The sequence below is a fragment of the Mycetomoellerius zeteki genome, unplaced genomic scaffold (genome assembly GCF_001594055.1).
Source record: "Mycetomoellerius zeteki isolate Tzet28-1 unplaced genomic scaffold, Tzet1.0 scaffold249, whole genome shotgun sequence".
NCBI lineage: Eukaryota > Metazoa > Arthropoda > Insecta > Hymenoptera > Formicidae > Mycetomoellerius > Mycetomoellerius zeteki.
The window spans coordinates 2,208-19,573 of NW_017257226.1; the positions used below are offsets into that span (position 1 = coordinate 2,208).

The 17,366-nt window shown below is 34.7% G+C and overlaps 2 protein-coding genes across 2 annotated transcripts; one reads left to right on the forward strand and one right to left on the reverse strand.

The window, feature by feature from the left end:
- Positions 1-653: 653 nt before the first annotated feature.
- On the forward strand, positions 654-7,012 carry muskelin (muskelin 1). Its single transcript, XM_018449575.1, has 12 exons — positions 654-742; positions 916-985; positions 1,048-1,190; positions 1,647-1,851; positions 2,117-2,309; positions 2,406-2,641; positions 4,500-4,780; positions 5,156-5,324; positions 5,442-5,648; positions 6,133-6,324; positions 6,426-6,668; positions 6,768-7,012. Exons 1-12 carry the CDS (start codon positions 654-656, stop codon positions 6,996-6,998), a joined length of 2,259 nt encoding a protein of 752 aa, XP_018305077.1. The 3' UTR covers positions 6,999-7,012.
- Positions 7,013-9,608: 2,596 nt separating this feature from the next.
- On the reverse strand, positions 9,609-12,664 carry LOC108723665 (transmembrane protein 64). Its single transcript, XM_018449576.1, has 4 exons — positions 12,375-12,664; positions 11,351-11,943; positions 10,722-10,883; positions 9,609-10,647 (listed from the first exon to the last, which is right to left on the reverse strand). Exons 2-4 carry the CDS (start codon positions 11,879-11,881, stop codon positions 10,483-10,485), a joined length of 858 nt encoding a protein of 285 aa, XP_018305078.1. The 5' UTR covers positions 11,882-11,943; positions 12,375-12,664; the 3' UTR covers positions 9,609-10,482.
- Between the last annotated feature and the right edge of the window lie 4,702 nt (positions 12,665-17,366).

The following is a 17,366-nucleotide window of genomic DNA, read 5'->3' on the forward strand; positions in this document are numbered from 1 at the left end:
AAATCATAGCAAAGAAAATAAAGAGACTGATGTATCACTTGTAATTTTTGTAAAAAAAATGGTGGCATACAGCGTTAATGGGTGTAAAAATTGCAGTGAAAATGCGAAAGTAAAAAAATAAAGTTTTTTTCGTTTCCAAAAGATAGTGACATTGCGACAAAGTGGATGAAAGCTTGTGGCAAAGAGATTAACCTCAAAAGTAGTAGATATATAAATTAAATATTATTATTTACAAATTTATTTGTTTTTTTCTAATAAATTCTGATAAAGCATTTTATTTATTTATCTTTACCCTTTTCATATATATAAATAATTTAATAATATTATTATTAACTAGAAGAGGGATTTATAACAATTATTATTAAATTATTATTAATAATAATTAATAATAAAAGATCACTATAGTATGGCTCAACAAAATGAAATCATTAATTGTCATTTCCTTATTTAAATTATACCACATTTTGAATATCTCAGAGAAAACGCTGATTGGCTGATATATTAATATGACCAGTCATTTGTTCCACCATCCTCATTGGTTAATCATCTTCTTGCGCAACAGTACACCTCTTCTTTATTACACCATGGGTCGAGCGTTGCGAGCGCCAGGTAGAGCGCAGCCCAAATGTTGAAGGTTATGTCATTTGTGTAACATGGCGTCGAGCGAGAGTGGTGATTTTCAAAAAGTGTTGGAGTATCGAATTTACAAGTGTTCCAGTTATTCTTCCTGTTATAGACCCGAGTGAGTGCTTCTAACCTTCGCAAATCGTATCGTCGAGAAACAGTCGGTGAATCTCCTTATTGAAGTAACCGCGTTTTCTAACCTAAATATAACATTCCGGAAACCATTGCGTGTGTCAAAATTGTGATAACGAAACTTCATTCGTCGCTATTCACGTACAATGTCTTTTTCAGAAATATTATCGTCGATATACCGTCGGATCAGTCATCACGTTGGTCCTCCGACATCGACAATCATCCACAGGTATGTATCGCACATGTCGACTCACGTCACATGCCGCTCACTTCGCCGATTATTCTTTTCAGTTCCTCATCCTTAAACTTCAAAGCCCCTCCATCGTCAAGTGCATCACTTTTGGCAAATATGAGAAGACCCATGTATGTAATATAAAGAAGTTTAAGATATTCGGTGGTTTGGAACCTGAGAATATGATGGAACTCCTCGAAAGGTTCGCTAACAATTACTCTCTTTCTTTTCTTTCTTTTTGTTTCTTTCATTTTAATTTATTTTTATTCTTTCTTTATATATTTTCTTACTCCATACATCGTTACTATTATATTACTTATTACTGTTATATCATTTATTACTGTTATTTTATTTTTGCATAATTTTGTAGATTTTCTACTACTATTATTTTATATAATATATACACATACACACACACTACTTCGACTCTTTCTTATAATTTTGTATATTTCTACATCCTTTTGTTTTTCAGATATTATTTATGCTGTATTACTTTTGTCAAACTTTCCATATTTTTGTATATTTATTCCATTGTATTTTCCTTTTCTTTGCTTACTTCTTAGAGAGCTTGTCTTAGAATAGAAATAAATGCTTTTATATACCTATCTCTTTTAATTGTTATGTTTGTTGCTTAACCAGAGTGTTTCATTTGTTTCAGTGGGCTGAGGAATGATTCTATACCAGAGACATTTGATCTCAAACATGTTTTAGGGAATGAAGCAAATTACTTTCCTATCCGTTACGTAAAAGTTCTTCCGTTGCAGTCGTGGGGTCCCAGTTTTAATTTTTCTATATGGCACATCAGATTAACCGGTATCAATGACCCTAAGGTCATTAAACCCTGTCTCGAGTGGTTCAATACGGTAAATGCATTATGGAACAGATTGCAAGAAAACACTCGAAGATCCGTTTCTACAAATAAAATTATTATAGATAATTATGGATAATTTTCCACAATTAAATTATAGACAATTAGGCATTCCGGATTGATCAATTTCATATAAAAACGCAAAAAATTGGAAAATTACAGTTTTGTTATCCACGTCTGGCGTTGACTAATAATTATAATTTACTTCATATAAAAGCTTTATATTTTTAATTGAAACTAATGGACTTTTTATATTGCAGTACCGGCAGAAGGAGATAATAAGACTGTGCATGAAACACTTCCGGCAAATGGAACAGCCCGAGATTGTGGAAACCTTGCAGAGGGTCACCGGAGTTCCCCTGGAAGATCCACGACTGTCAACGCTGTACGAACTTTTGGTTACCAAGGGCGATCATTTGCAGGCAGAGCGTTTTATCAGCAACGCGCTCACGAGTAAGTCCTACGTGGCCCGATCATGTCATTTCCCTCCCTCGACTTGTGTCCGTTTCACAGCCGTGACGCTTATACATTGTTAAATCCGCTTTTTAGTGGGACTCTTAAACGATTATATCAATGCTCAAACTTATAGAGCAATTTGGACGAAGTTATCGTCCAGCGAGCCCAAGCCTGGGATGCGGGGCGGTCATCAGATGGTGCTTGATCCGACGGCTGAGGTACTTTATCTTTTTGGTGGATGGGACGGTAATCAGGATCTCTCTGACCTGTGGTCGTACGACATAGAGACCGGCAAATGGACCCTCATATGCAAGGACACTGAAGCGGTGGTTAGTAGTGTTGAATAAATTTCATTCGACAATACGACATACCAGTATCCCGATTCTGTAACTTTTAACGACAGTTTAGCATCGTTATGTTGCACAATTTTTTAAATCATTTATTATACCTGCACAATGACAATATAACAATATCGACACTTCTATTTTTTTTTAGAGAAGGAATAAGATAAATTAAAAATCTGAAAACTCCACGTTGTTTCTTAATATATTATTTATGTCAAGAAATTTTTTCCGTCCAATTTAGTTACAGCGTAGAATGATTAGTTTTTAAATTTTACTCCCTTCCTGAGAAAGATTATCAAAATATGGTAATTTGTCAACACCGAGAACATATGTAATCCCTTAAAAATTACAGAATCATGGTACAGAATAACATATAATTAATCTCTTGTCTTTTCACTGTATTGCACGCATATCACGTTCCGACAGCGTATAAATGTGCTCAGTAAATTCAATAAGATGTTTTTTCTTTAAGGGGGGGGGGGTTTCCACCTTTTTACCGGCCGTAAAATTAGCTCGGTTTCATGAATTTTTAAAGAAAAATTTATTATATACAGAGCAATACATTTTTTGGGGGTTTTGCATGAAATTATGTAATGTTTAAACAGTAAAAAAAATATTTTTTAATTAGATGAATATGCATTTTAATGTCTCCAAATGATCGAATTAGGGGTCATTTGCAAAACACGTCTCCATGACGGAAATAATATTGACTCTGTAAATCATCTGAAATCAAAATTCTTTTCATTTTTATTAATTATACGAGTGTCGCTATGGCATGAACCAAAATAATATCAATTGCCTGAAATTTGTAAAAATGGTGGCATTTAAAAAAAATTTAATTTCCCCCCTTTTTCCTAAAAATTTGTTACTTTTTTGTGAATAACAAATCGATTGTTGTAAAATCATAATTGGTTCGTGCCATGCGCAAAAGTATTAGGATTAAGAGGAAAAAAGAATTAAGAAAATAATATTGACTCTGTAAATCATCTGAAATCAAAATTCTTTTCATTTTTATTAATTATACGAGTGTCGCTATGGCATGAACCAAAATAATATCAATTGCCTGAAATTTGTAAAAATGGTGGCATTTAAAAAAAATTTAATTTCCCCCCTTTTTCCTAAAAATTTGTTACTTTTTTGTGAATAACAAATCGATTGTTGTAAAATCATAATTGGTTCGTGCCATGCGCAAAAGTATTAGGATTAAGAGGAAAAAAGAATTAATTCGATATCTTAATCTAGTTTTTAGTTATCAGTTTCGTCAGGTCGAAAAATGTGGTTTCAAGAAAAACGCGTTTAAAGTTTTAGTTAAGCGCTTAGAGGCCCCATGTGCCCTTACATATTTGAGCTCATAATTCTGTTAATATTACGAATTTTGAAAAATCTTTTTATAGGTATTTTACACACATGTAAGAATCAAAATAAGGAAAAAAATTTCGATTTTTTTATGCCTGCAAAGGTGAAACCCTCCCCTTACGAATTTCTATCAAATGATATTTTGAAAGAACAATCACTAATGAGTTTCTTTATGAATAAAGCAGAATTTTTAAGTATCATAAAGTATAAAAAATATAACTAAGAAGATTTGTGTAAAATAAATTTCACAATTTACGTCTTTTGAAGATTTTTTCGTGTTACAATTTTGATAAATAAATATGTTTTATCTACAAAATTATCAGACCAGACATATGCATACTTTATTTCAGGCTTATTCTTTTTCCAGAACTAAACTTTTTGCACGATTCATTTTTAAGAAAAGAGAACCGTGCAAAAAGTTCAATTCTCAAACAAAAAGAACAGGCCTTTTATTTTCGTCATATTTACAGCAATCTCTGATTTCTAGGGAGGGCCTAGCGCGCGTTCATGCCACAAGATGTGCTTAGATCCGCAGAGACGGCAGCTCTTCACATTGGGCAGGTACTTGGACACGCAGTATCGTACCTGTGAGAATTTAAAAAGCGACTTTTATGTTTACGATATCGAGTCGAACAAATGGACGCAAATCTCAGAGGACACCGGAACGATAGGTGGGCCACCGCTTGTATTTGACCATCAAATGTCAATGGACGTAGAGAAGCGAACTATCTATGTTTTTGGTGGACGAGTACTAACTCATCAGAATAGGTAAGTAAGCTGCAGAGGATTAGAAGAAACAGGTTTAGAAAAATTATACACTTAGATTTGATCCATTCGATGTAAGATTGACTTTAATCTTGGCGTAACTTACTATTTATTTTTTTGTAATTCTTAAAATTATGTTTCTGCCAATGTAATTTAGTTTTAATCTTGATCCAACTAACTCTTCTTCTTTTTCTAGTTCTAAGAATTAAAAAAAAGATGAAGAGTAAGTCGAACCGAGATTAAAGTTAATCTACATTGGTAAAAATGGATATTAGAAAAAGATGACAGTAACTTGAACCGAAATTAAAGTTAATCTTACATTGGTAGAACCGAGCCTTATTGTACCTTCCTCTGACATCTTTTTTCTAACTCACGTAGTGCCGACGAACACAGTGTAATGCCGGAGCCACATTTCTCGGGATTGTATTCTTACCACGTGCCAACCGGCACGTGGGTCAGACTCGCCTGTGATATTGCCGATAAACAGTGCTCGAGAGACATGCCTATCTACAGATCCCGCGCTGGTCATTCCATGCTGTTTCACCCGGTTGGTATCCCATATCTTCCCTCCCCCGACTTTGTTTCTTTAGCGTACGAAAGAAATAACAACAAGCAAATTCACAAATACATGACGAAATTTTTGCTAAGTGAGATCTTGTTCCAGCGGTCAAGAAAACTATACATATTCGCCGGTCAAAGAGGAAAAGAATATCTCAGCGATTTCTTCACGTACGAGGTTGATACGCAACACATCGAGTACATAAGCTACAACGAGTTCGGCACGACGAAGGATTCTAATCATGTTCCCGCGGCTGGATTCACGCAGAGAGCGACCATCGATCCTGAACTCGGCGAGATCTACGTTCTGTCGGTTTGTATCTCGCGTAGCGAGATTATTAATTTGAGGCGCAATTAATTAATATGTGAAATTTGCGATTATATAAAAATAAAGAATTTTCTCAGGATTATATGAATTAATTCTTGCAACCTCGTAAATAATTAATTTGATATTTTTTATATATAAATTGTATTATCTTAAATTATAAAAGTTATGTTTATATAACATACAGATGATTCATTTTAATTTTAACAGGCAAATATTCCGAAAATATACAATTTTACCAAAAAACATTACAAATAAAAGTTGTATAATAGAGAAGGGACGTCTCCCTTTGTGTATTATACAATTTTTATTTGGAATATTTTTTTTGGTAAAATGCATTTTCGAAATACTTCCTTATTGAGATTAAAATAAACCACTCCGTATATTACATTTGTATTATATAAATCGTATTTAATTTATATATAAATAATATAATTTATATTTTTATATATATTACATGTATATTTTTCAGGGTTTGAGCAAAGACAAAGATAAGAGGGACGACAACGTGCAAAATTCTTTTTGGGTATACAATATTCAGAACAGCAAATGGTCTTGTATATATCGTAACGAGAACGTCGGTGAAAAATACTGGAGCAAGATGCAGGATTATGAACCATGTCCGCGATTTGCACACCAACTCGTTTATGATCACACTAGAAAGGTTGAAAATTGTATTTAATAATTGTGTCCTTTTATTACCATTTTAAATAAATGTCCATTTGCTAATTAATTCAATAATTCTTTACAAATTATTCTCGTTAGGTTCATTTTCTGTTCGGCGGCAATCCCGGCAGATCCTGCCTTCCAAATTTGCGACTCGACGACTTTTGGCAATTGGAACTGCGTCGACCCACGGGCGAACAGATTTTGAAAAGGTGCAAGCTGATCATCAGAAAGCATAAGTTCAAAGAGCTCGCCCTGAACAATAGTATAGAAGCCCTCGAGTACCTGCAGACAAAGATCTTCGAAATTATCGACCACAGTGACATGCAACAAACGAAAGAGGTATTATCCATTTCTTCATATATTTTTATATTTACCATCGCGAATATACTGATCGCTAAGCGTAATATCGTCTCCCTAATCACCGTCTTTCTTTCGTAGTTTCAACTCTTGACATCGATCTTATTCCGGAAACAGAATAACTCACTGGAGGACGCCTCTCATTCTAGCACGATTCTGAATGAGCTGACGACTGGCGTGGCGACGCAACAATGCGCGAACGCGCGTGATGTACATAACTTGCGAACTGAGCTATACAACAAACTCGCGGAATTTTTCCCGGAATCGTTGACGCAGCCGCGGGCGAATCTGATCGATCTCCTACCGTTATAATGACACAGCGAGCGGGTCGTAAGACCTTGACGGAATGTTCTCTGTTCACATCACATTTCTTCTTTTGTTCAACAGTAATATCCTTGTTACAGCTGGCAAAGTAATCCATTTTTCTAAACTTACGACGAGCCTCGCCACGTTTGTGGTGTGATTTGTTTTTCTCCTTTTGATATGTTGTGCTAATCATGGGAGAAAAAAGAATTGCAGTAGATTTCGGGTTCAACATTTGCAAAACTGCCTCTCATAATTTTATTTATTTCGTCTTATAATACGCTTGTTAAGAGTTTTTCTGTTTTTTTTTCTTAATGAACCAGAAAAACGATTCGAGACAAAGCACTCTATGTGTCATTTATACTTACCTACACTTATTTGAGATCGGGAACTTTGTGATATCGATAGCTTTCTAATGGACTGGTTAGCTGATACGTAAGTAAACTAGAGATCAATTTTATATGTAATCTCTTCTGTATTCTATATAGCTATGTGTTTATAATGTGGCCATAAAGTTGTTGTTGTTATTATGTTTGCTGAAATAATATATTTCTTGTCGAGTGTGAATTGAAGGGAGATTTAAGGCTAGAAATAGCGCATTAAGGAAGCTGTTAATTAAAGCATTGCGATTTAATGCTTTCAAGCAAACTTGACACAATATATGCTACTTTCTATCAAAAGTATGTAAGCCAAGAAATTATTGTACAGCTTCGCTAAACGCAACAAATTGTAACTCTTAATCTCAAGTCTAGCGGTTTTCTGGCTTACAGAGAGAGTGACGGAGACAAAAAACGTTATGGTCAGTTACATATAAAATTTTCTTCTTTAGTTAATTACAATCTCAAATTATAATTAGTTTAATCGTTACTTAATTTAATTGATTATGATTTCAAATTATAATTAATTAAATAAGGAAATTTTTATATGAAAATTATAATTGAATATAGAAATTTTATTGTACTGACCATAATGTTCCTTCCAACTCAGTAATTGCTTCCTTATGTATCTCCCGCATTGTTAAAAGCGTTAAAAGCAACAAGGGATGTTTCATGTAATCGAGTTGGATGAAATATCCCGTAAATCGATCTGTTTTCTCTTGTAAAATGATTTGTTCTTAGATATAGCAGCTCCGTTATCCCGTGTTTTTTGTTCATAATCTAAGAATAAGTTCATTCACCGAAAATGCCTTCTAACGAGATGTGAAATCTTAAAGTGTTATTATTGCGTGCAAACGTCGACACGAGTTATAACAATCGACTTCACACTTTTGACTTCCCCCAAAGGCTTTCAGCTCCTCTCCACAAACGAACAACTGCGATAAGATACCCGAGTAAATTTCAGGAACTAAGTTTTCGTTAGCATGTAAATATCTACGATGACGAGTCACGATCTATTTCCGTGTCATAATTGTCGGTGCGTTACACTTAATTGTTCATCGGCTAAAATGCATCTTGTACATTGTACATACGTAATGAGCCTTTCGCGAGCTTAAAACATTACTGAGGAAAGAGGCGTATGCGAGAACGATGCAATTATATGTATATTGTAAGATGTAGAAGCAAAAATTGTATAGCAGCTAAGAGTATCCGGCCGCGCTCTATCTTTGTACATACACGATTATATGATGATAAGGAACGTCGAGACGATTTTTATAATGTGATTCCAGTTACGCTAAGTTAGATAATGGAATTGTAAAAAAATGAACGGAGAGTATATATATATATACAGAAAAAAATATACGAGAAACGAAACGAAAGTGTGTACGCAGGCATAAAAACGAGACGACGCCGCCATTCCTCTAAATATACATAATACGATATATATTAGACGTCTCGAAGCTGGAAGGACCAGATATCGCTTGTATGCACTATATACAGGGAAAATACGCGAAATTCTTCAAGCTTCGGGATGCGAGCGAAACGAAAAACGTGGATATACATACATCCGAAGTTCTAGTCAGTCTAATAAATGTTTACAAAGTACACGACAGAGAGAAAAGGACTACGAGTTTGGAATTTATTTATACACGCAAACTTCGGTTAAAGAATGAGAAATTTATTCGTTTTTTTTCCATTCCTATCACCGGGACAAATTCTCCTTTCAGAATTACATCGTACAGATATAACTCTGTATATCTCTTCATAATATAATAATATACAAACGGAATATATTGCACGAGAAAAAACAACGGACAAATGCACATTAAATATCATTAACAACATATTTCGAATCATGGTGGAAGAAACCCTCATGGTGGGTTTCTTCCACCATGTTTCGGATTATAAAGAACTGAGAGAAACCAAGGGTGCATTTGGCGAGACATTATTAGCGCTATTTGTATCATTCCTTGTTTTACGTCTAATGACCCAGATAGCAACGTGTCTGTCTTGTTGTTGGCAAGTTGATGCCTTCACGATATCCCAGTAAACGAGAATGGATTAAAATGGATTGAAATTTTGTCTATCCGAATGCGTATTTTAAATAGCGAAAACTTTTTTTTGGATTCAATTGGATGCAATTGGGTTGAAAAACTGCATTTCCTATTCAAAATTTTGAATAGGAAATGCAGTTTTTCAACCCAATTGCATCCAATTGAATCCAAAAAAAAGTTTTCGCTATTTAAAATACGCATTCGGATAGACAAAATTTCAATCCATTTTAATCCATTCTCGTTTACTGGGATGACAATTTTAAAGTCTTCATTATCAAAGTTCGTGCTATTGCCATAATCTATAGGCTCACACAATGCTATCATATTGCCGACAACGCAAGGTAACTTTGATGCTGCTATTTTGCCATTAATTGATCGCAATACATATATACATTGTTACCTGTGTTGGTACAATGTTGGTATATTCGAAATCGTTAAGATAAATATACAGCAAGTTTCTAGCATCATAAGCAATTTTAAATTTGTATGATTTTACTGAGACACGCTTTGTTGTCTGAGGAACGATAAAGTTAAAATGGTACAAACAGCGATAATAGTGTCTCCTCAAACGCACCTCAATAATTGATCAATAACATTGCAAAAAGTGTATAAATGTAAAGTTTCAGTCTCTATCATTAATCTTAGATGTACATATATATATATATATATATGAGCAATATATAAATTAATATGCTCTTATTGCAAGGAAGCTTTATACATTGGATTTGCAGTTCCGTGTCAACTCCTCGTTCCATCCATTTGTTTAGACAAAATATACATGCACGCGTCGCATGCTCTATGAGCTTTGTTTGGTACTAAAATCACGTTAGCTTTGGTAAGACTTAATACATATTATCTCTGATAACAGATTCCTGCATAACGTCTCATTCAAGAGTAAATTTTCGAAAGCACCATCAATAAGTCTTAATGAAATTACTTCTGGAAGATACACAGAATAATAAGTTAGAAATATAATAACTACGGAGAAAGAAGTCGGAGCTGTTGCTCGTAATGAAAGAATTGTCAAAAATGCTTTTAACATTCATTAAAAAAAAAAAAAAATTACGCAATTAGATTCGTTAAAATTATCTTGGAGTCTGGTAAACCGTCCAGAATGTAATGAGGGGAATTCGCCATGGACGCGAGATCAGCCTCGAACAATGTCAACTGTAGCTCCTTTCGCGCTTTCTGTACAATATAAACCATCAGCGAGACTCCTACTAATATCTACAACACACAGCGAGAACAAATTATTACTTTGGTTACTTCTGCGAAAGTTTTGAGGATGACATACGACGCACCTGGAAGCAAAATACTATGTAGCCAGTCGCCGCTGTGGATCTATCCTCCAATACATCCTGCATCGACCTCAGACTGCTGCCTAGGTAAACGTTGACCAGTTGAGCAGGCAATAAACCTATTGCGCTGGCTATGTGGTAATGAAAACCACCTATGTTACTGACCTAATCATACACACGTATAAATATACATAACATTGTCGTGAGTTACGCGTGAGAGCATACTTAATGTGATCAGACTGCTCCTCTTTCAGGATGTTTGTTCCGTTTAACATCCAAATGTAGGAGAGACACAGTCGACACAAACGACAAACCATTCTATCCAACACAAAATCATTCTATGATATTCAATGAATAACAAGATAGTACGTCATTTATATTGACTGTCTTTTTCCTAAAAAGAAAGCAGCCAAAGTCTGTAATACAATTATTAGGCTTGTTCTCTTTAACTGAACTTCTTGGATCATCTTTCCTCTTTTTCTTTTTCTTTGGAAAGAAAAGAGATTAAGAAGTTGTCTTGTAAGAACTGTCTCCTAAAAGAAAAGTAGCCAAAATTTCTCACTTTAGACCCGAAAATATTTGATCACATTAAGCATATGCTCTGTGTACAACGAACGTGTCGCAGTACGTACTGCAAAAATAGTGTTCTGAAGACCGAACGGGATCGGAGTAAGCCGCGCGAACAGGACGATCTTGAAAGCCTGAGATCCAGATATCACGCGAAGTATCGCTCTCGCAGTATCGCTCTGCAGGAGGGCACCAATCGGTAGCCTGGTGGACAGTAGGCCCAGGGTGACATGGGCAATCGCTATGCCAAGATTAGCGGAGAGTATGACAATCGCCATGCCGCGTATCACACCGAACAGGTAGCCACTGGCGACAATGAGGAACAGATAGCCAATCACAATCGGGAACGACACCACCGTGAACAGACCTATGAAGATCACGGCGATGATCCAGGCATTCTGATGCTCGATCCAATAGAGCAGCAGCTTTATGTAGTCCCTACAGATGAAGACGATGGTGCCAAGGAAGGCCAGAGTTGCAATTGTAATCATGACGTAACATATCGAGTTCGAGCTGATACAACCAAAGGGTATCCCTGAACTCTTGGAAGAACGCATCCCAGTCTCGACATCGTCTATATCAATGATCTGGTCCATGTTTCTCTCTACAATGTTCTCTACAGTATATCAGTGGTCAGCCAGTCCTTGACAGTAATGTGCTTAAAAGCAAATAGTAATTAATTAAAATATTAGAATATATATATATATATATATAGAATAAAATTTATTTACTTCAGCTTACATTGCCAAGAAGAAATAATTATAATATATTTTAGAAAATAAGATCACACAAGAGATTCATCTCTTCTATTCTGCTTAAAATAGTAGAATAGAACTTATTCAACTTAAACTGCCAAGAAAGGACAATTAAAATAATAATTAATGTAAAAAAATTAATGATCACAAACAAGAGATTCATCTCTTTTATTCTGCTTAAAATAGTAGAATATAACTGATATTTACTTCAGCTTAAATTCACAAAAAAGGACAATTAAAATAATAATTAATGTAAAAAAATTAATGATCACACACAAGAGATTAATCAGACATTTTAAATAAATTTCATAGAGTCGAAGATTAATTATTTTACCTTGCAACATCGATGAAGGGAAGTGAATCGACTTATACTTCAGCCCATAATGCGAAATGCGTATAAATCTGTTCGGGAAGAACGTGACACATAAAATTTCGGTTGTTAAACATGTTATTTGGCAACATGTCAACCGCAATAAACCTATTAAAAGACGCAAAATATTAGAAAAATATTAACGTAAACGTAACTATTTAACTGTTGAACCGACTGCTCTAAAAGTTGTCATTTCGCTATAAATAGAAAATATGTAATTTCTATTTTGTAATTAATTAACTAGGTTGCCGTGAATAATTATTCGGAAGCGTGGCAAACGGTCGACAACCACGAGAATCGGACAAGAAGGGAGTACGTCTGCATGATGAGATTCGAAAATGAACCTGTAGATGGCGCTAGCGCCGCGACAAAGTTAAAATCACTAGACTTAGTCTGTTCGCGTCACTTGCACTTAGTATTTTCGCTTTCTTTCTTTCCAACGTTCAAATATATATTTATCTTGTTCTTGAGGATTGAAAAAACAACGTGAATACAGCCGATTATTTTTAATATTCGGAGCCAAAATGGCGTCAGATAATGCAATTATCCTGTAACTCGAGAAGATTGAGAGGAAATGTCTTTCCGTATTTTAATTTTTCGTTTAAAAAATTTAAATGCTGAAAAAGAATAGTAATACAATATAAAGTTACAAAAATGAAAATTTTAATCAATATGCATAATTACAGGTTTTTGAAAATATGACAAAATGGATACAGGTGAAACAAAAAGATATAATGAAAGTATTATTTCTTTTATCAATTTTTTTTCTAATTCAAGTTTGTAAATTTTGATATAATTTAAGCCTATTCTACAATGTGCTTTTTGTTTCTTGTTTTTTGCTATTTTTTGTATTTTGCCTTTTTGCCTCTTATTCCGTTTTTCGTTTTCTGTTGCTCGAGATAAACGTTAACAACCATTCTACAATGTGTTCTTTGTTTCCTGTTTCTTGCTGTTTATCTCTGTTTGTTTCTTGCCTTTTGATCAAAAAGGCAAGAGACAAACAGTAAAAAACAGGAAACAAAGAGCACATTGTAGAATTAGCCTAACGAACTTCAGAAGAAACAGAAAACACATATCAAGAAATATAATTGTCGATAAAACGATCACAAAGAGGAAAAAAGCAAAAAGTAAAAAACAAGAAACAGTAAACAAAGAGCACAACCATTAGGATCTTTTTAGAGACTGCGATAATAAAAGAAATCAGAATGCATAATCAATTATCTTGATGCTTTAATATCATGTAAGAATATTTTAAGGAAATATAATAAAATTTGTATAACATTGGAAAGATGGCAATCTTAGACATTGAAAACATTTTATTCAGTCAGTAAGAAGCATTCTACATGATGATAATAATAATCATAGTATAATCCGTGATAATAATAATAATTAATAATCATAATAATTCATTCGTAATAACCACAATTTGTAAATGTACAAGGTAAACTTTCTCTCTCACGCTCTTTCTCTATCGCACCCTTTATTTCTCTCTTTCGCTCTCCGTTCTCGCAATCTCTCTCGTTCACACGTTGAGAATTGTCATTTTATATAGTGTACGTAAAATTACAGAAAAATTCACCAATATATAAATCAAACGTCGTTACTCTTCAAAGACTATGAATGTAGTCAATAAATCATCCCTATCATCATTCCGTCTCTGCTGCAAAGATACTTCTTGATACTTTTCTTTCTTTCTTTTTCTTTTTTTTTCAGTTCGGCATTCGGCAGCGTTGTTGGATTTGAAGGACTACTCTTTTAAAAGTCCGCAGCGGCAACGCCCTCGCAATATTTCCCTAATATAGTATATTTGTACATTTGTAGGTCCTTTCCTCATAACCCTGGGAAACACGAGCGAAGATCCGATAGATCCCCTGAATGCATGAAACCAACGATCAATCATCTCCTGATTTCACGTTCAATCTGATGCTGATGATGGAACATAGATAAACAAATTTAAACATCAACTGTATTCTCAGATAACATTTTGTGCAAAAGCAAAGCAGTGTAATTTATTTACTGATACTTGTTGTCGTAATGTTGCATGGTAATGGCAAAAGCATTTGCTAAATAAAATTTTGCTTGCATGTTGCCATAATTTTGCCAAATTAACATTTGTACTTTTGATGATGAGCAAAACTGCTTCAATTTTGCCGAAATATTGCCATAATCAAACACTTTTACCACAATTATTACCGCAAAGTTACTGTAAAGTTACTCTACTACAGTTTGTGTGTTTCTTTGCTTGCAATCTTGCGTCAAATGAGGACTCACTTTGTTGGCAAATTGCTTGCAACATTTTTAAACAAATTTTCAGCAAAATTCTAGCAAAATGTTATCTGGGTTCCTCTATTATAGACAGTTGAGATTAACAAACGGAATGCAAATCTGTTCTCGTCTACAATTCTTCTTCTGAGAAATATTCACGTAAGGTGAACTTCTTCAAAAGTCAATTATATTGAAATGTGTCTGACAAGGCAAGTTTCACAACTGTCCGGAACCGATTTGATTCTCCATGAAATATGTTGTTAAACACGAAAATCTAAGAGACACGTATTTTTTTATACGTGCACTAACTCATGTTTGAGGTGAAACCCCCTTTGAAAAAAAAAAAAAAAATGGTATTTCTATTTCGAGCCGAATACCGTCGGAAGTATAAAAGATAGAAAAGAATTTTTTAAACGAAAGTTGTACAGTTTCAAGAGTACTTCAATGTTGTGAAGAAAAAAATTTTTTTTAATTTTTTTGTTAACAATTGTTAAACAAAAAAATTAAAAAAAATTTTTTTCTTCCCTTGTGAGTAACATTCAAAAGAATTTAATCGTCGCTCGTTATTTATTAAAAAGTTAAAATTTATTGGACACATCACCGTTTTCCGACATGTTTAAATGTGCTTTGTAGCCACATTTATGTTTTAAATTAAATCTTCGTCTACAATATACTAAAAATAATAAAAATTAAAAGGATTAGACAGACCCTTACAAGGTAGGTATTATATACCAAAAGCATAGCGTATATTGTTGCCAGTAATAAATTCATTCATATTCTTTTTTTATCGCAATCCAATCTAATATTTAATTCCTCTGTTTTTGTCAATTAGAAGTTATTAATATGATAGGCGAGGGAGGGGTTTCACCCCCAACCCTTCATTAATGCTATATGCAAATATTCACCTTACACTATAGATTCTCTTCTGTTTTCATTTTAATATCAGAAAACCATATTCTATTTTTAAAACGTCTTTTGTTAATAACTTATTAATAAATAGTGCTCGGAAACATCAGACGATTTGACAGTTCGGACAGTTCGAATCTTAAGAACGTTAAATAGTTCGGACTGAATATATGTTCGAACTATTTTAACCCACTTCAGAGCTGAAAGTTCAAAATTGTTACATTTCAAACTTAGACATCACAAGTCGTCCTCGGGATCATCCCGAATATGTCCAAGATAGCTCAGAATATTTGTAGGACGATATCAATAAATATAGGAATTTTATTTAACTGCTCTTTTGTTTCCAAGGCATACTATATTTGTTTACTGTCCGAACCGTCCGAACTGTCCGAAATATTCGAATTATATGCTCATTTTTTCAAACTTCGAACTGTTCGAATAGATCGAATATTCAACATGTTCGAATCTTTTGTCTGAGCCCTATTAATAAACAACGAGCGACGACTAAAATCTTTGACTGCTAATATCATGACCTCGATAACATATTTACTCTTCTTCTTCTTTAATAGATTTCCGATCATCGCAGAATCACAAGACGTTTATCGTTCTCTATAAAATCATACCTGCGTCTGCCAGGGTTAATATAGATAGGCGAGAATATTCAAGGCGAATAAATCCACTATACATACATCTTTCAACAAAGTTCGGTGGAAATATATCCCGTAAAAAAACGTCGGCGACCCTGTAAAGAATCGAGGCTCGTAACAACAACGGGGGCGCAGAGTGTGACCGCCGCGGATTCTTTTTTTTTTCCCGTATTACTGTAAATCCATATTACTATTGATTTGAGGTAGTGTATTCAATGTAATCCTATTACCTTGCTGCTATATGTTGCGTGTGTGGATATGTTGTGTATGTCGTATGAATACTCCTTCGCACACCTACCGCACTTCCGACTGCGAGCCCGGAGTTGTCCTTTATCATTTAATCTACGTATAAAAAAGTCCGGCGTGTGTGTCTCCAGTGCAAAATGTTTGCAGACCTATTGCAAAATATTATTATTATCGGCAGTAATCTGACGGGCGATTATGAGTTTTATTGATCGGTATATATTACTTTTCCAAGCTCGTAGTTTGCGCCGGCCGTAGGTGTGCTTCACAAAATTATCGTCTATGCAATGGAGTATGAGGAAGCCGAATGTCGGACAAATTCCATCGAGACTCCCCATGTCTCGATTTTTCTTCCTTTCCTTTTCTCTCTTTCTCTCTTCACGCGCGCGCCCAGGAATTAATCTCGTATCGATAACGAGCGCGCGCGTGTTTGTGTTCGTCTTTCCAGAAAACGTTCGGATGTTCCGTAAAAAATCCGTCCGCAATTCGGCGTTTTTCAACTTCATTTTTTTTTTTTAAATACCAAATACGACAAGGCTGCTGACATTAGGCTTGCTAGCACTTTGTAAATAATGCCCAGCGATTGTGCTATTTTGTTTAAGTTTTTCTTTAACTATTACTTCATGAATAATCATTATCACATTTTTTCTTTTTTTTTTCTTTAATTAATCGTCTTCACAGATCGTCGAGGAGAGGGGGAGGCGTGCGACACATCGTCGGCGCCGCGCCAAGTTGGCTCAATCTATGAACACTTCTGTAAAAAATATAATATCTATGGATGGTTGAGCCCTTGGCCAGCATACGCAAGCGAACCGAGTTAAGTTGCCTCTCTCGCAGGGGGGAAGGGCAAACTGGGAGGGTGGGATCACTTCTGCACGGAGTGAGCAATGTGGCT

Excerpts from the sequence above, each read along its gene's own strand:
- muskelin (XM_018449575.1), top strand. The coding sequence starts at position 654 with ATGGCGTCGAGCGAGAGTGGTGATTTTCAAAAAGTGTTGGAGTATCGA. Across the intron at positions 1,191-1,646 it reads ATGATGGAACTCCTCGAAAG|TGGGCTGAGGAATGATTCTA; the intron begins GTTCGCTAACAA and ends CATTTGTTTCAG. Across the intron at positions 5,649-6,132 it reads GCGAGATCTACGTTCTGTCG|GGTTTGAGCAAAGACAAAGA; the intron begins GTTTGTATCTCG and ends TATATTTTTCAG.
- LOC108723665 (XM_018449576.1), bottom strand. The coding sequence starts at position 11,881 with ATGGACCAGATCATTGATATAGACGATGTCGAGACTGGGATGCGTTCT. Across the intron at positions 10,884-11,350 it reads TTCAGAACACTATTTTTGCA|GTCAGTAACATAGGTGGTTT; the intron begins GTACGTACTGCG and ends GTGTATGATTAG. Across the intron at positions 10,648-10,721 it reads ACATAGTATTTTGCTTCCAG|ATATTAGTAGGAGTCTCGCT; the intron begins GTGCGTCGTATG and ends TGTGTGTTGTAG.